The sequence below is a fragment of the Corticium candelabrum genome, chromosome 20 (assembly GCF_963422355.1).
Source record: "Corticium candelabrum chromosome 20, ooCorCand1.1, whole genome shotgun sequence".
In the NCBI taxonomy this organism is placed as follows: Eukaryota; Metazoa; Porifera; class Homoscleromorpha; order Homosclerophorida; family Plakinidae; genus Corticium; species Corticium candelabrum.
Genome location: NC_085104.1, coordinates 1,933,051 through 1,949,986, shown reverse-complemented (window position 1 = coordinate 1,949,986; position 16,936 = coordinate 1,933,051). Strand labels below are relative to the sequence as shown.

The window sequence follows — 16,936 nt, the reverse complement described above, 5'->3', positions numbered from 1 at the left end:
GTAGGTCACGTAGATGTTTATTGCATGACTCTCACTCCTCATCAAGGATTTTTGTACAACTTTATTGTTAATTTATCTTGAAAATGACCTGAACATTGCATGAGATTAGGAATCGATATGACAGCATCACCTCTATTAGATGTACTGAACTGGTCTAGATGGGAGAGAGAGTGCGTTTCTGCTGGTCACTCAGATCGGGGTGCCAGAAGTCAACAATGAAGATGAGACGCATCGAGCTGCCTTCGTGCCAAACTTCGTGTTCGAACGAGTCATCAATAATGATTATCTTGCCCTCCTCCCAAGTCCTACACATACATAGATATCACAAGGGTCAGTGACCCTTTCGGCCATTTTTCATGTAAATTTTTTGACTCACATTTTAATTTTTTAATTTTAATTTCATTTTCTTTCATTTTTCAAATTTCTGACTCACATTTTCAATTTTTATTTCATTATTTGTTTCATTTTTCAATTTTTTTTGACTGACATTTTAATTTTTAAATTAATGTCAATTTTTATGTTTTATTTGGCAATTTTTGACTGACATTTCAATTTATAAATTTAAGTTTTCAATTTTTGTTTAATTTTTCAATTTTTAACTTACATTTCAATTTTTAAATTTTAATTTTAAGGCCGCACCGAAAAAATTGTCTGATTGGGGTAACATGCAGCTGAAAAAGACAGGTGGGCGGATTTTTTGATATCTATGTCAGATATGGTTTTACCATCGACATTTGACAACCTGATGACACAAATTCAACATGGGTACTAGAGCTAAAAAGATCACCTACTATAAGGCAGGAAGTTTTGAAATCTGTCAGATGTTAGACGGGACATACATTCTGTTTCTGACATATGCCTCAAAATAAAGTACACGTATCGACGCTTAAACTCGGCATGGAGCTGCACTTCATCATCTAACTCCGCGTCTTGTTTGGAGGAAGTATCTGTGGTTGCAGTTCGCACGCTATGTACATCGTCCACCCGATCACCTAATCCAACCTCCTGCAATACCTCACGAAGTCTACAGTTCCCAGACACACAAAGAATCTTGCCATCTCTCAAAACGCATGCTCCCTCGGACACAGATACACACAGAGCAACAGAAGACATTTTATTTCTCAGTAAGCGCATGCGCAAAGAAAACTACCAGCGGCCCTCCAAACACAGGCGGGCGGGTTACCCCAAGCTGACAATTTTTTTGGTGCGGCCTAATTTTTATGTTTTATTTTTCAAATTTTTTACTCACGATTTAACTTACAAAAGTTTTCAATTTTTGAAGAAAATATCAACTTGACCAGCAAATTCCTTTTTTTATTTTTCAATTTTTAATTTTCAATTTAATTTTTTGATTTTCAAATTTAATTTTGATTTTATTTGGTTGGCCATTGCAAGGTCACCTTCACTGTCACATGTGATCACGATCAACACACAGAACAGAGAGTCGCCGCTTCGTGGCCTTTACATGTAGAGTTACATTAATTATTGAAAGTGATCTGTTACCTGATAAGTCACAATTATTAAATTAATTAATTAATTTAATAATGTGATTTTAATTGATGTGCTTCTTACCCAGTGTCGTTGCCGACACGAATCCTGACGTTCTCGGGAATCACCAGCCCCAGATGCATTCTCAGTCGACAATTCGTTGGTCCCGTATGTGGCCACACGTGGGTACCCGGAAGCATAACAGAATACTTGACCTTCAGACAAAATATACTAATCACTCCAAATGGTTACATAACCAGCACACACGCATGCGCGCGGGCACACACACACACACACACTCCCAACAGTACTGTTTACCACATTTCCTAACCTCAATATTTGTATTAATTATATAATTAATATATTAGATAATTATATCTAATATATTATATCCTCCATCACCCGTAAGGAAAGTGTCATATTCATATGTACCTGTCCTCGCTTGTTGCCCGCTGCTTGTCGAATTTTCCGAATGATATCACACGTTTTTGGCACACGACTACACGTGTCTTTGTTCTCGCTCCCACGCATGAACAAAGTGAACTGTTTCCAGTCTCCTGTTTCGCGTAGATTCTCATCCTCATACTCAAAAGCATTTGTATCTCGGTTCATGACTGACAGACCTTCGTCTCGAATTGTCTTCCAATTTGCTTCGAGAAGACGAATGCTGTCAACATATGGAGTCTCTGATGGTTTCCACCACGGCTGAGCTTTCAAGTTGGGTGCATTGTAGAGTGATCGCTGCCAGGGTGTAGTGAAGATACCATTGTTTGTAGCTTCTTGGTAAACTTCGTAAGCCTTTATTCACAAGGCACAAATGGGGTGAAAATTAGTGAAGCTAATCCACAGGCTACAAGTAAAATCGATTGGTGTGTGTGTGTGTGTGTGTGTGTGTGTGTGTGTGTGTGTGTGTGTTTGTGTGTGTGTGTGCATGTGCGTGTGTGCATGTGACACGGTGTGTGTGTGTGTGTGTGTGTGTGTTTGTGTGTGTGTGTGTTTGTGTGTGTGTGTGTGTTTGTTTGTGTGTGTGTGTTTGTTTGTGTGTGTGTGTTTGTTTGTGTGTGTGTGCCCATTTGCCTTCATGTATCACTAACAACTTGCACTACTGATTATCCCCACTTCATGCATCTTCACATCATCTTACTTCATCACGTCTTCCTAATCTCTGCAAAGCGTCTCCAAGATGAAAATAGAATCGTCCCTCTCTACTTCTGTCATCATCACCTCTTAATCCTCCATACAACAACGGAATCGCTTTTTCATAGTCCAGCTCTGATTTCACAACAAACCCCAAGTGTCCCATTGCAAATCCATCATTCGGCCTTAACTTAAGAATTTGCTCCAGAACATGCCTCGCCTTGCCATTTTGACCAGTCAAAAGGTACTGAATCGATAATTCCCTCATGAGAGGAAGATCATCGGAGAATTGGTTCAAATATCGTTTGAGATACATCACTGCCTTACCAGACTGCCCCATAAACGCATAACGATTGGCAAGCCGGTCTACAGCTGGTCTGAGAATGTCGGATGGATTTGCCAAGTCCGATAGTTCCCACACTTTTTCATATTCCTTGATTGATTGCGTCAACAACTGGTTGCTTCGTTGTTCGTCGGCTAGTTGATCGAGTGACATTGCGAGCCCATAATGAGCACGAACGCTACTCGGAAACTTTCCCACAATCTGCTCAAAAGCCTTCAATGCGTCACTCGTGCGACGTTTCTCTAGCAGTTTGTCTGCATTCATAATGTCGTCGGCGATGCCAGAATCCTGGTCGGATGCTGGTATATGAGATTGTAAAACACGGTCTGATGCCTCCTGACTTTGAGTCTTCGTTTTGCCCTTTTTGACTTTGCTGTCCTTCTTTGCTCCTCTTTTCTTCATTCCTTTCTGTTTGGTTGTTTTCGTCGTCTTCTTCTCATCAACATCCTGACCTTCTTGTCTACGTTTCAACTCATCGTCATCTTGTCTAGACGTCGTCTCTTCTGATGAAACTTTGGGTGTCTTTCCCTTGTCAGAGGAAGATTCGCTCGTAACGTGATCATCACTGGATGCGCTTGATCCTATCTCAATCTCTGTATATCGCATTGAAACCGATTCACTTGGGGTGTGGTCATCCTCAGATAATCTTGATTGATTGGTGATGTAAATGACTACAGTGGCTGCCAGTAGAATGATGACAACAAGCAGTGCCACTCGGTGCCATCCTATTGCTTCAGATGCTGACTTTTTCTCACTTTTTGTTTTGAAAGTTGTTGAATTCTTTGCATTTGTATTCGTCTGACCTGGAAAATTAGACCACAAACAATTTACCCGTTTGACTGGAGTTGTATGCTCAAAAATTAGTGTGCGCATGCGTGTTATATTTTTATTTTTATTGTTAATATCAACTTTGAATGCACAGACATGCATATCTATTATACATCATTTGATACAATCAGTATTCCTCAAGGTATGGGCATAGTGTCTAGTCCAACCAGTCTGACTACGACTGGACCAGTTTTTGGCACCAACTTGTTTTAATGGTACAGCCGATTAAATAAGTAATATATATATTTTACTCATGGCAGTATTTGTAGAGTACAGTACACTTCCACAGTAACGCGCGCTACATCATTCCGCGCTTTTAGCGCGCGCTAAACCTGAGCAGTCACATTAGCTCCAAGTTGTAAGTGAACAGACTTGGTAGAGTTCTAGACTTGCAGTCCAAGTATGTAACAAGAAATATTAAACAGTTCAAATGCATTAAACAACTAAAAATTTATTGTAATGGCCTTATAAAGATTAAGAAAGTTTTCTAGAAATTGACTCTTTACCTTGGAGAGAAGCACCGTCAGAGCGCTTCTTTCCCTTTCTCTGCTTTACCATTGACAGGTGCAACTTGAGTAAAGCAAATGCCACAGCCCGTGTTCGGTCACTTGGATGCAGATAGGCGTGAATGTAATGTAAACGCGCGTTAGGAGCAATTAGTCTCGCGTAGCCAGACCCTTTCCACCGTCATCCTGCGCGACATCTTTCTTTGTCATTTTTTGGTCAGGACTTACTCTTTTACGGCGTAAATCAGGAGCCACCTCACTCTTATCCCTAAAAATATAGTAGAGTCGACTCCTGATAGGGGGTCTCCATTTAGTTTGTAGCGCATGTGTTGTCGAATCAACATTGAATTTATCTGGCATCGTCGCTAGGTCCCCGTTCGGCCGTAAATCAAATAAATCAATCAATAAATAAATAAACTAGTTCTACGGTATTCGTAGGCGCCTCGCGTTCGTGAGTAACGCTTCCAACGGAGCTTTCAGACCGTCTACTGAAACGCCGAGTCCTCGGGCCAGTGGGTCTTTCGGCCATTTCAAATTTTAAATTTTGAATTTTTAAATTTTGAATTTTTGAAATTCAATTTCTTAATTTTTTTGTATTAACATTTTAATTTTTAATTTAACGTTACCATTTTTTAAAATTTGCATTAAATTTTCAAATTTTAATTTTTAAAAAAATCAAAATTTAAAATTTTATTATTTCAAATTTGGAAACTTTTAGGTGCAGTATATTAGAAATTGCTTTGCCGACGAGAAAGCGGACGTAGGTGTATCTAGGAACTGATGACCGGATGTGAACTAACAGTACATCAGAAAAAGAAAATTAAAAGAACGAGTAGCAGTGTACGCGGTAGGGAGTCCATTGGACGGCGTAGGGGTGCATTTCAAGGCGTGCTGATACGTTGATTCAATTAAACTAGGCGCGGTTTCTGCTAATCACATCAGCACGTTTCCTGTACTGGGTTTCGGCTTGGGACAGTTACTAAAATTTAGTAACTCGAAGTGCATGGTCGCGTCATTACATGTAGGAGTACGATTGGCCCAACTGAACTGCAAGTTGCACTTCATGTCTAGATTTTGTACATCACATAGAACACTACCGATAGCGCAGATAGAACCTCTACAACCTCATGCTGTGTCTCTCCTGTGCTGTGAGAACAGAACCCACACTGACTACAAGTGAATTACGAGACCAAATAGTAAAGGTGGACACGCACGCAGTGCTCATGGCAGGAGGGGAGGGCCTAGGGAACATACGTGTACCGCACTGTACTGCTGACACGCCCCTCTCCCCGACGGTACCACGTTCAACTACTACATTTACGCATGTCGTACTGTACCGGCAGAATAACCGCCAATTCCACCAATTCCAATTCGCCAGGTCCACCTCCGCTAGAGCATTGAGAGCTTGTTTTATCGAGTAATTCACTCTTTGATTGACTTCTACCCAAATTCTTTCAGCAGGATGATTCTGTTTCAGAAAGCAAAAGAGCTATACCATTACAGGCTGTAAGAAGTAGAATAACATACATGAGTGTACAATGCATAGATACCTGTCTTGACATAGACCGCACATGAGGTGCTCTCATTTGATTTCGTTTTAGATCATCCAGAATCATCCTGCTGAAAGAATTTGGGTAGAAGTCAATCAAAGAGTGAATTACTCGATAAAACAAGCACTCAATGCTCTAGTAGAGGTGGACCTGGCGAATTGGAATTGGTGGAATTGGCGGTTATTCTACCGGTACAGTACGACATGCGTAAATGTAGTAGTTGGACGCGGTACCGTCGGGGAGAGGGGCGTGTCAGCAGTACAGTGCGGTACACGTATGTTCCCTAGGCCCTCCCCTCCTGTCATGAGCGCTGTTTGCGTGTCCACCTTTACTATTTGGTCTCGTAATTCACTTGTAGTCAGTGTGGGTTCTGTTCTCACAGCACAGGAGAGACACAGCATGAGGTTGTAGAGGTTCTATCTGCGCTATCGGTAGTGTTCTATGTGATGCACTAAAATCTAGACATGAAGTGCAACTTGCAGTTCAGTTGGGCCAATCGTACTCCTACATGTAATGACGCGACCATGCACTTCGAGTTACTAGTAACTGTCCCAAGCCGAAACCCAGTACAGGAAACGTGCTGATGTGATTAGCAGAAACCGCGCCTAGTTTAATTGAATCAGCGTATCAACACGCGTTGGAATGCACCCCTACGCCGTCCAATGGACTCCCTACCGCGTACACTGCTACTCGCTCTTTCAATTTTCTTTTTCTGGTGTACTCAAATTATTTGAGATAACGGATGAGCGTTCAATTTCTGTTAGTTCAAATCCGGCGATCCGTTCATATATACAACTACGTCCGCTTTCTCGTCGGCAAAGAAATTTCTAATATACTGCACCTAAAATTTCTAAATCTTAAAAATATTAAAATTTTAAAATTTGGTTTTTCAAAAATTAAAATTTGAAAATTTAGTGCAAATTTTAAAAAATGGTAACGTTGAATTAAAAATTAACAATTTCAATACAAAAAATTAAGAAATTGAATTTCAAAAATTAAAAATTTAAAATTAAAAATTTGAAATTTGAAATGGACGAAAGACCTACTGACCTCCTAGCTAGACAATACGTATTTGTTGAAACATGCAAACTTCCTAGTAATTTAGATTACGTATATAGGCCTGGTATAGGTAGTCGTCGTTTTGCGATCGTGATCAAGACAATTGAAATGTACAGTCTAGGTATGCACTCAGTTCCGTTGTAACGACAGTGGTATGGTATTTACTGACATAGAAATTGATATCAACAAACATTGACTATCAACAGTGCTAAAGTCCGTTCACGTATTAGATGGACTGAGGAATTCAGCGCGTAGCAGGACTATATGGTATGGGTTTCCGAGGTCTAATTGATATCGACGGATAGCTCTTGAAGAGCTTAATTCAATTATAATAATTATATATTTCTTGCTATGAACAAAAGACCAGCATAAGCAACTTCTGGAATTGTAATGAGTTAGCTGGTGGAGACAAGCTTAATCAGATCAATCTAGAGACAATCCCCAGTGAGATAACTCTTTATCAAATTAAGATGTGTAACAAAATACTAATGAAGCAAACAATTTGAAACTTGTGTACAAGCAAGCATTTATTGATTTTCTGCATGGGTCTCAAGAGAATGGAGTTCTATGTTATACCGAAAAGCTGTAGGTTTGAGCGTTGCACCTCTCTTCCTGCTCTCAGAGTTGTTTTGATACAGTATTTATTGGTTTGCGTTTCCTGTGACAACTCACGCCAAGAATGCAATCAGTCTAAGATAGAATTTGTACAAACATAACATCCGGCTTTCTTGGTAATCTGTTTAGCTAAGGTCCAACCCTCAGGCACGAGCCATCTAATTCGTGAACAGACTTTAGATGCAGCACAATATGTATTACGTAAAGGATTGATCATACTGACGTGTGAATAGTCGACTGTAGGTGGCATTCAACTTCTGAAGGTGTTTCTTGGTTGTCACGTACACACAGTCCCTAGCTGCAATACAAAAGGATGGGGCGACGAAAGTTCATGAAGCGTTTTTGCCGCCGTTCGGTCACTTGCACGAATCGTTCCTAGACTCATCTGTAGTCGGACACGGAAACGATTTTTAAGGTAGGTCCTATCATGAAACGTGGTCATGGGGAGGAGAAATTTGAGATTTGTGTGTACACACACACACACACACACACACACACACACACACACACACACACACACACACACACACACACACACACACACACGCACACACACACACACACATTTATTTTTTTATATATATTTATACTTCTTACAGATCCCAACTGGGATCAACTCTACCATCTAAAGCTATTCTACATAACAGCATCTTAGCATTGCATAACCATAGCTTTACAGACATATATATATATATATATATATATATATATATATATATATGTGTGTGTGTGTGTGTGTGTGTGTGTGTGTGTGTGTGTGTGTGTGTGTGTGTGTGTGTGTGTGTGTGTGTGTGTGTGTGTGTGTGTGTGTAATATATATATATACCAGAAGCTCGATGGAGATCATATAGGATCACGCCCATTTCTGTTGTGCTACCCGGATTAGAAGCCTCGCTACGCTCGGCAATAAATAAATCAAAGTACACAAATCTCAACATAGTACGTACACACAAATCTCGCCAAGGGTCGCTAAATAGAACGTTACAAGAGATAGGGAGAGGGTCTGGCTACGCGAGGCTATAGCCTCGTACCCAGGCCCTCTTGCGCGACTGCTCTGAGCTCATTCTCACATGAAGATTCACGTGACGTCTATCATATCCTCACTAAATTTTAGTGGCTGCTAGGTGTGATTTGCCGTTTTCTGGACGTTCGTTTGAGGTGAATTGAGGCGCGCCACGATTTTTGAAAGCCACAGCAGTACGTTCACAGGTAAAAACATTTTACTGAAGTGAATCTGAGCTAGGAATTCTCAACAGGAAGTGTTGCACACAAGAAGCTACAGAGTGAGTATGGATGATCGTTTCAGTGACCAAGCTATACATTGCCCCAACCAGCCTATCCGTGCAACTGTCCTTCACAATGAGACCTTGCACACCATTTTGTGGATTGCATCGTGTGTCACTATTGTGGGAAACGTTCTTGTTGTAGTATGGCGACTCACCAGGGCCCGACAGCAGAGATGCAGTGTAGGATCTATATTGGTCATCATTCTTGGCATATTGTATGTGGCGTATGGATGCCACGAAGTGATACTCGAGGTGTCTCTGTTGTGTTCGGTCTTCGACGATTGTCACGTGACTGCAGGCAATTCGACTTCGTGCGGATTGTGTGAGAGTAGTTATTGGATCTCGACTTGTTCGTCGTTGATGGCAGTGTGGACGACGTTCGGAATCGCTATTTATGCTTTCACGTTTACGTTTGGTTTCAATACACGGAGAGTCCATGTCGCACTCATGACGACCATTGTCGTTGGGAATGGCGTGTGCGTGTGCTTGATCACAATACCCGCGATGGCTAGCCGATTCTACGATTATGGGATCATCGAGGATTGTTGTAGATATAGAGAGCACAAGATGATTAGCAGTCGGGAATTGGTCGTCTTGATTGTGACACAGTGCACGTCGTCCCTGACAACCATCGTGCCACAGAGTATTCCCGCCGTTGTTGCATTTCTTACGACCATTCTAACAGCATTGTCTAGTATTATCTTAATAGCAGTGATATGCGGTTATTGTCGATGTCTACGTCGTGCTTGTCGATCAGCCCGTGCTCGACTTGTCACTCAGTTACGTGAAAATGATTGTGAAAACTTTCGAATTTTTTTTGTGTTTGTTGGCATCTCAAGCGTGCTTTGTTGGTGGCCTTCGTATTTGCTACACATGTTATACGTGTTTGAAATCGTAGAATCATCCTCAAATCTTGCAGTCGTCAATTTGGTTTTCATGGCAATGCCTCCTGTTTTATTTCCATTTATCTATGTGTTGCTGACCGGAATTCAGCGCTATCGATGTCATGCCTCCATTCGAAATCAAGGCTATACGAATCTGGAGAATAATGAACAACAGTAATGGTGATTACACCAAATTGGTTGCATTTGGTTTGAAGACATAGATCAGGAAATATTGTTTGAGAATCCATTTTGAAGTATGACTTTTACCTTGAACGAAGTATACACATTGTGATTAACTGTAATCGTGCTCGCTGGCCTAAAATATGCTTTGCTAGACATGTTTATTGCAGTCGTACTTTTTAGAAAAGTATATTCAGCAGTTGTATTGAAAATGATTCATGTGCACGTGTGTGCTAAAAATAGCTTTTACAATTATTATCCGGGACCTAATTTTGTCAAATTGCTGGAGGTTGTGAAATTTGCACGTTGTTTGTACTCTAGATCTAAAGGCAAGTGATGGAAAGATGTTGCGTTAAGACATCTTTAAAACTCCAAGACTCGACTTCTCAACTGCGACAGTAACGATCCGTTTCCGGTCTACATTTCCGGTCTACGAAAGTTCGTGCACGTGTCACTGGTCTGTTAAATTTTTCTTAACCAACGTGTCTTTTTACGCCGCTTTGATCTAAAATAGCAAGTAATTTTTGTCATGATTAGTCTCGCGTAGCCAGACCGTTTCTAAATCGGAAGTACAGTATTTAGAAACGGTCTGGCTACGCGAGGCTACCGCTACCTGCGCACGCGTACATATGGCCATGAGTGAAATAGTCTGCTAGAGCAATAGAATGCGTCCAAATTACGTGCTAGTGTATTGTTATTCTTGATTCTCGTCTTGCGCAGTTGGCAGTAGAAGTTGCAAGCAGCGATCGAGAACTCAATCTCACCTCGTCACCAAAGTGACATGCACGGACAGCTGTCAGCCTGTGAGTTGCATAAGTGTGAGAGTAGTGTTTCAAAACTCTCTCTTAGATTTCCCTTGGTAGCAAATTACTAACAATACAGCTACTGTAAACAGACCGGAACCGGAACCACCATCCTTTCACAAATCTTAGAAGTTCCCGTCAAAAGGTCCCGGATTAACAGGTGTTTGTAAAGTACGTATCTCCTCTCTGACCTCCTCTGATCTAATTCAGCAACAATGTTAGCTTCAAAACTGTTCAGGAGAATGGCATCTACCGTCCAATCATCAGTCAGTGTTGTGACTGTGATTGGAGCTGGTCTGATGGGTTCAGGCATAGCACAGGTGATCTACAGCAATTATTGATATTAATTAATATTTCTATATTCGAAATATTGTTTATAGGTTGCAGCACAATCCGGTCTTAACGTTCATTTGGTTGACCAATCGGAGGGACTCTTGGAAAACGCAAAGGAGAGAATAGTAACGAGTTTAAAGAGAGTCGCCAAGAAAAAGTTTGCAGACAATGCGCAGGTAGACACCAACAGCTACACTACAACACACGTCCCGTACATCTTACGTAGCCTCAGCCTCCCAATTTCGGCGCTACACGGGTCTGGAAGGCCGAGGCTACATCTCAATTCAGAGCCGTATACAACGGCTCTGTCTTAATTGTGCTGCCTGCCCTACTGTGTTAAGATTGCACTGGATTTTTCTTGTTGATAAAACTTAATTAATTACTAATAATTAATTTATATAATTATTTTAATATATTTTGCATTAATCAGCATGAATTTTAGCGTGTGTTGTACGTTAGTTTGCTTTGCACTATTGTTGATGTCCCACGTTTCCGTGGAGGTTTAGCTAAGCTGTTGGGAGCGAACTAACTCTACATATCTAGGAAGCCTACAGCGCCTTGCTCTGTCAATTGGTTTGCACATGCTGTAATCTGCATACTTTGCAAGCTCCATGCATCTTGATTGATTCCATGCAACAGTCCATCATGCATCGTTGCGAGTGTTTAGCTAATCAAAGAGCTCGAATTCCACTACTTTGCCTTCCAACCTTGATTGAATCAATCATTTATTGTTCAGCTGAAACGTGAGTGAGCATCATAGAAAGACGTCATGAAAGAAATTTGCTCGGTTTTGACTTTACGTATCAGACTGAAATATTTATTTCTATAAATTTGGTACTTCTATGACAGAACCTTGGATAACTGAATGCCCGAATCCAACAATTGAATGCAAAATACTATTGTTGAATCGATCTGGTCACCATATCAAGTTGTCATTTGACGACTAACTGAGTTCATGACCAATTATACCAACGAGGTTGCCATCCTGACCACTAGAGTCACTCAAGTTATGGTGGACCCAATAATTTTTTTATGCTGTAGAGTAGAATAGTGGAATTACTCGGGTCAGACTGAGAGTGACACATCTGAAGTCCTGGGATTTTGTTTACTTACCACAACAATCGGTATCATTATTGATATCAATGATATATATGTAAAAGTGTTTGACTCCATGACGACTGAAAATTTTGTGAGGTTGCCAAGATGACAACTATGTGTTCCATAAAAATTTAAACACTGTCATATGCATATAACATATACATCTTCAGTTACTGTGTTTGTTTGTTTTTATTTGAAGAACTAGCATGTTTCTATGCAGTCAATCTAAATTAATTAAGTTTGATATCAAATAGCAGTCTCCCCTTCACAACCATGGAGAGCCGTCGACTTCACAGGTCAGTATGAATGGAGGCTACATTTATGTGATTGAGAGAAGGTACACGAAAGTTACTGGAGGCCCGACTTCATATACAACAGTGCTGTACCAAACAGTTTTCAAACAGTTCTCTAAATGCAAATAATACCAATTTTTGAACGTTCTATTAACATTGTGTTGAATAATTTTGTAGAAAAATTGAGACATAAATTCTGATTTTATTTAGATGAGGGAATCGTTTGTGTCCGATTCGGTTGACAAGATTTCATTTAACGTTGACGGAAAGGCAGCAGCTGCATCTTCTGACCTAGTGATTGAAGCAATTGTCGAGAAGATAGAGGAGAAACAGAAACTTTTTCGGGAATTGGATCTCGTCGCCCCATCGTATATTCTCTTAATTGTTTTTGTTAGTGATTGTATGTAATCGGTTGTTGTGTTGGCTGACAACCAGACATACAGTGTTTGCTACCAATACTTCTTCACTGCCCGTGTCTGATATTGCCAGTGCAACGAAGCGACTCGATCGATTTGGCGGCTTGCACTTTTTCAATCCTGTCCCAGTCATGAAGCTTGTGGAGGTGAGGCATATGTACTGTACTTGCTTGATTATTACCCCTCCCTCATGGTTGGTCAGAGTCAAAGGTCAGGTATGGGATGGGGTCTTACTAAAAAATTTACACTGTAAGTTGTTAATTGGCGGAAGTGATTGATTTATTAACTTAAACAGCATGCTGCTGCACTAAGGCAGTGTCTGCACAGATTCTAAACTAAACAGCTTTTCTTGAACTTGTTATGTAGTAGGTTTAGGAAGGGGTTAGGTTTGACTGTCACGTGATGCCAGCGTGCATGCTTAGAGATTGCCGCTGACACCACTGATTTATTTGATTTTATCTGCTACTATTTGTTGGTATTGGGTACTAGTTGGAGTTTTAGTGACAACTACTGTTGCTCTGACTGAACTGTCCAAGGTATTACAGCAAGTGTAGTTCCAGGAATACTGTAACCTCGAAGTTCCAGATTGTCTCCCATTACAAACAAGTTTTTGTCCGAATACCACACATATCCCGGATGCAAATCTTTACAGTCTCTTTCCGGAACTGGTTCTATATGGTATCTGAGAGCGTGTTCACACCGACAACTGGACTAACAATGATTAGGCTAACTATGATTAGGCCAACATTAGCACAAGCGCATTCACACCGCTAAGTACAATTAGACATACAACACTAGACTCATACCCAGTTCTCCTCCTCGCGCACTCCATGGGTAAATTTGCCACGTGGTTTTTGTTCCACTTGCTAGGAGAACGTGCAAGTGGAACTTCTCCTAGCAAGTGGAACAAAAAGCATGTACCAAAACACGTGGAGCGCGCAAGGAGGAGGACTGGATACGAGTCTAATACAACACCCCATCAGAAACATCGGCGGCATATACCTCACGTGCCAAAGTCACGTGCAACTACTAACGTCACAAATTTGGTTGTGTTACTACTCTTTACGGTGTTAGAATGACATTAGAATGGTGTTACACTAATTGTGATTAGGATCAGTGTGAACGAGTGGCGTTAGTGCACTAACGCCGAACTAATCATGATTAGCTATGCCCAGGTGTGAACACGCTCTGAGCCATTGGAACCTTTAACACATGGTCAACACGTGTGTACAAGTTGAAGAATGTCAGCATTTCTACAGGCACAAATCTAGCAAACAGTCACTGTGGAAAGCACCAATTAGCACTAAATAAAGGACTAAGAGGTGTGAAAATCTGAGATCCTTGGACAAAGTTGGGACTGGGGGCGTACTCAAACCTTGGGGTAATAATCAAGCGAATACGTTAATCAACTCTCTAACTCATTGTCTTGTGATATCTGCGAAGGCATTGAATTTAGTGTGTTTAACGTTTATCGTGTTTGCTAGGTTGCAAAGACACCCGAGACGAGCAATGAAACATTTGATCTCCTTACGAATTTTGGGAAAACTGTAGGCAAGCATCCAATATCATGCAGGGTGATGGAATTTTTAGTTAATTAACGGTCAACACGACTGATGAACATGTGATCTAGGACACTCCAGGATTTGTTGTCAATCGTCTACTCGTGCCCTATCAGATGGAAGCATTTCGAATGCTAGAGAGAGGTGACCATACATCCATGTGTACAAACATACATGTGTACGTACATACATGTGTACGTACATACATGTGTACATACATACATGTGTACGTACATAATTGTGTACATACATACATGTGCACAGACATACATATGTACATACATACATGTGCACAGACATGGTCACATACATGTGTACATACATACATGTGTACATACATACATGTGTACATACATACATGTGTACATACATACATGTGTACATACATACATGTGCACAGACATACATGTGTACATACATACATGTGCACAGACATACATGTGTACATACATACATGTGTACATACATACATACATACATACATACATACATATGTACATACATACATTCGTAAACGGAAGGTGCCACATTTGTGTATGATAGGTGATGCTAGTGCTGAAGACATCGACATGGCCATGAAACTGGGAGCAGGTAATACACTCATGTGTAACTGTTGTAAAGTGGTACAACAGGTAGGTATGTGTATTGTTTAAGTCTTACATTCGGTGTGATCTCAACAGTCTGTGCACTGAGTCTTTAAATATCATAGCTATCCAGGCACTTATGTTTAGATCACCAACCAATGTTTGTATGTTTGACATTGATGTGTCACCCTGTAATAATACTTATTATTGTGTAGGGTATCCGATGGGTCCTTTTGAATTGAGCGACTATGTGGGACTGGATACGTTAAAGTTTATTTACGATGGTACATGCATCTACTCTGCACGAATTGCAGCCGTTGACATGCCTTCATTGTGTAGGTTGGCATGATCAATTTCCAGAGAATCCCCTTTTCAATCCTTGCGCTCTTCTTGACAAATTCGTTGAAGAAGGCAAGCTGGGAGTGAAGACGGGCGAAGGAGTGTACAAACACGGAAAATAGGAGACGTAGTGAGAACTATGTCTCTACAATTTGTAATTGTTTGAAAGCATGTGATTGGCTGTAATCAAATGCTGGTTATGCTTTTTTAGAGGTTCCAGCTGGTCGTTTCTCCCTTAGAAGGCGAAAGACCTTTTGCCTTGTAGGGGGAATGACCAGCTGGACCCTCAAGCCCAAATGCCTCTAGGCTGAACTGCCAGTCAGACTGGGTGCTCTGGAAGGGGGTAATTAAGTTAAATCAAGAGTTTGCTGGTCCAGTTGTCCTCTTTGCAATGTGTGTTCAGTTAATTTTTTGGCAGACTCTGTTTTGGAAGTATTTGAAACGAAAAGTTTGCTAGATGAGTAGAAGTGCCGTTGTGTGTTGGCTCACTTAGTCACTGATAATACTGAAACTATTTGTAGTAAAAGGTTAATCAATTAATTAAAGTAACCAAAGAATATGTTCAGCCAGCAGCTATAATTCTCAGAATTATTGTATTCTAGAGACAAGAGTCTAGTCGACTATATAAACTTGCTTATTATTGAGTGCTAATCTTGCTGCTGATACACACACACACACACACACACACACACACACACACACACACACACACACACACACACACACACACACACACACACACACACTTAAATCAAATTAAGAGTACATCACGTGACAAGGCAGGAATGCCCTTATCAATACCATTTCGTATGTAGGACAGCACACGGTCAGCTAAATGGCCATTTATGGCTATATTCTAGCTATTGGGAGGCAAGAATGGGATTTTAGTTATCAATGACACTGTTGGTCATTAGTAGTGGGTTTCTCATTATAGAGAAGCTCTTAGCAACAGTTGATCTTACGTATGTGAGATACGCATCTAGTGACATTTCCTTTGATTTAGCTACGAATACGCTGGGCGCAGAGTTTCTGAAATCGAAAATTAGTAGAGGTGTAGATGAGATAGGAGTAATCGCCGATTGCGAAACTTTGTACGTCATTGCCAGCGATTTGTGCCATACAGAGTGCCAAGACAGTAGTGCCAGGCTGTGCCAGGCTACACGTATACCTCCCACCTAGCGCAGGGAATTTTTACTTGTCACGTACTCTCATCAAACTTGCTCAGCTCGTTTGTTACAGCTTTCTATGTCTACATGCAGCGTGTACTGGCTCTTTATCTAGAGGGGCTGCACTTGCCAAAGAAAACAGGAAAACGTTTTCCATTTTTAACCACGCCTGTCTGCTGCAGTTTTAGTATCTCCGGATCGCCTTGTATTACAGTCCCATATCTTTATCTGAGTCCTCATATCTTTATCTGAGTCCCCATATCTTTATCTTAGTCCTCGACGACGACGCTTGTAGCAAACGCGCAGGGCTTGTTGCGCTATTTCACGCCATATTTTCAACACCTCCGAGCGTGTCTACTAGTAGGCAAATCGTTTAGTGCCTGGCAAGCGCTTGTAGGCAAGGGGCCGCAGGAAACGTCAATTGCCATTGTGCGTAAGTGAAATGCACACGTGTAGCGAACTCTAGTAT

At 40.9% G+C, this 16,936-nt stretch overlaps 3 protein-coding genes across 4 annotated transcripts; 2 read left to right on the top strand and 1 right to left on the bottom strand.

Annotated features, from left to right (window-relative positions):
• Window positions 1–46: 46 nt before the first annotated feature.
• Window positions 47–4,419, bottom strand: LOC134195490 (aspartyl/asparaginyl beta-hydroxylase-like). The gene is made up of 5 exons (XM_062664517.1): window positions 4,303–4,419; window positions 2,633–3,771; window positions 1,921–2,286; window positions 1,573–1,703; window positions 47–305 (listed from the first exon to the last, which is right to left on the bottom strand). The coding sequence occupies exons 1-5, from the start codon at window positions 4,352–4,354 to the stop codon at window positions 155–157; spliced, it is 1,839 nt and encodes a 612-aa protein (XP_062520501.1). The 5' UTR covers window positions 4,355–4,419; the 3' UTR covers window positions 47–154.
• Window positions 4,420–8,498: 4,079 nt separating this feature from the next.
• On the top strand, window positions 8,499–10,070 carry LOC134195754 (uncharacterized). Its single transcript, XM_062664833.1, has one exon. The coding sequence runs from the start codon at window positions 8,816–8,818 to the stop codon at window positions 9,872–9,874; it is 1,059 nt and encodes a 352-aa protein (XP_062520817.1). The 5' UTR covers window positions 8,499–8,815; the 3' UTR covers window positions 9,875–10,070.
• A 456-nt stretch (window positions 10,071–10,526) lies between these two features.
• On the top strand, window positions 10,527–15,506 carry LOC134195373 (hydroxyacyl-coenzyme A dehydrogenase, mitochondrial-like). Of its 2 annotated transcripts, none has more exons than XM_062664390.1 (10): window positions 10,527–10,671; window positions 10,726–10,999; window positions 11,060–11,188; window positions 12,614–12,771; window positions 12,839–12,965; window positions 14,304–14,393; window positions 14,450–14,522; window positions 14,922–14,969; window positions 15,178–15,246; window positions 15,302–15,506. In XM_062664390.1, exons 2-10 carry the CDS (start codon window positions 10,895–10,897, stop codon window positions 15,421–15,423), a joined length of 921 nt encoding a protein of 306 aa, XP_062520374.1. In that variant the 5' UTR covers window positions 10,527–10,671; window positions 10,726–10,894; the 3' UTR covers window positions 15,424–15,506. The 2 variants fall into 2 exon arrangements, with proteins under 2 accessions (XP_062520374.1, XP_062520375.1); XM_062664391.1 differs by having other exon boundaries at window positions 10,528–10,679.
• The last annotated feature ends 1,430 nt before the right edge of the window (window positions 15,507–16,936 follow it).

What these genes read in the sequence shown, in the direction of transcription:
- LOC134195490 (XM_062664517.1), bottom strand. Translation starts at nt 4,354, where the DNA reads ATGGTAAAGCAGAGAAAGGGAAAGAAGCGCTCTGACGGTGCTTCTCTC. An exon ending in GATTAGGAAGACGTGATGAA is followed by an intron (nt 2,287 to 2,632) that starts GTAAGATGATGT and finishes TTGTGAATAAAG; the next exon opens with GCTTACGAAGTTTACCAAGA. An exon ending in CGTGTCGGCAACGACACTGG is followed by an intron (nt 306 to 1,572) that starts GTAAGAAGCACA and finishes ATGTATGTGTAG; the next exon opens with GACTTGGGAGGAGGGCAAGA.
- LOC134195754 (XM_062664833.1), top strand. Translation starts at nt 8,816, where the DNA reads ATGGATGATCGTTTCAGTGACCAAGCTATACATTGCCCCAACCAGCCT.
- LOC134195373 (XM_062664390.1), top strand. Translation starts at nt 10,895, where the DNA reads ATGTTAGCTTCAAAACTGTTCAGGAGAATGGCATCTACCGTCCAATCA. An exon ending in ATTTCGAATGCTAGAGAGAG is followed by an intron (nt 14,523 to 14,921) that starts GTGACCATACAT and finishes TGTGTATGATAG; the next exon opens with GTGATGCTAGTGCTGAAGAC. An exon ending in GTTAAAGTTTATTTACGATG is followed by an intron (nt 15,247 to 15,301) that starts GTACATGCATCT and finishes TTCATTGTGTAG; the next exon opens with GTTGGCATGATCAATTTCCA.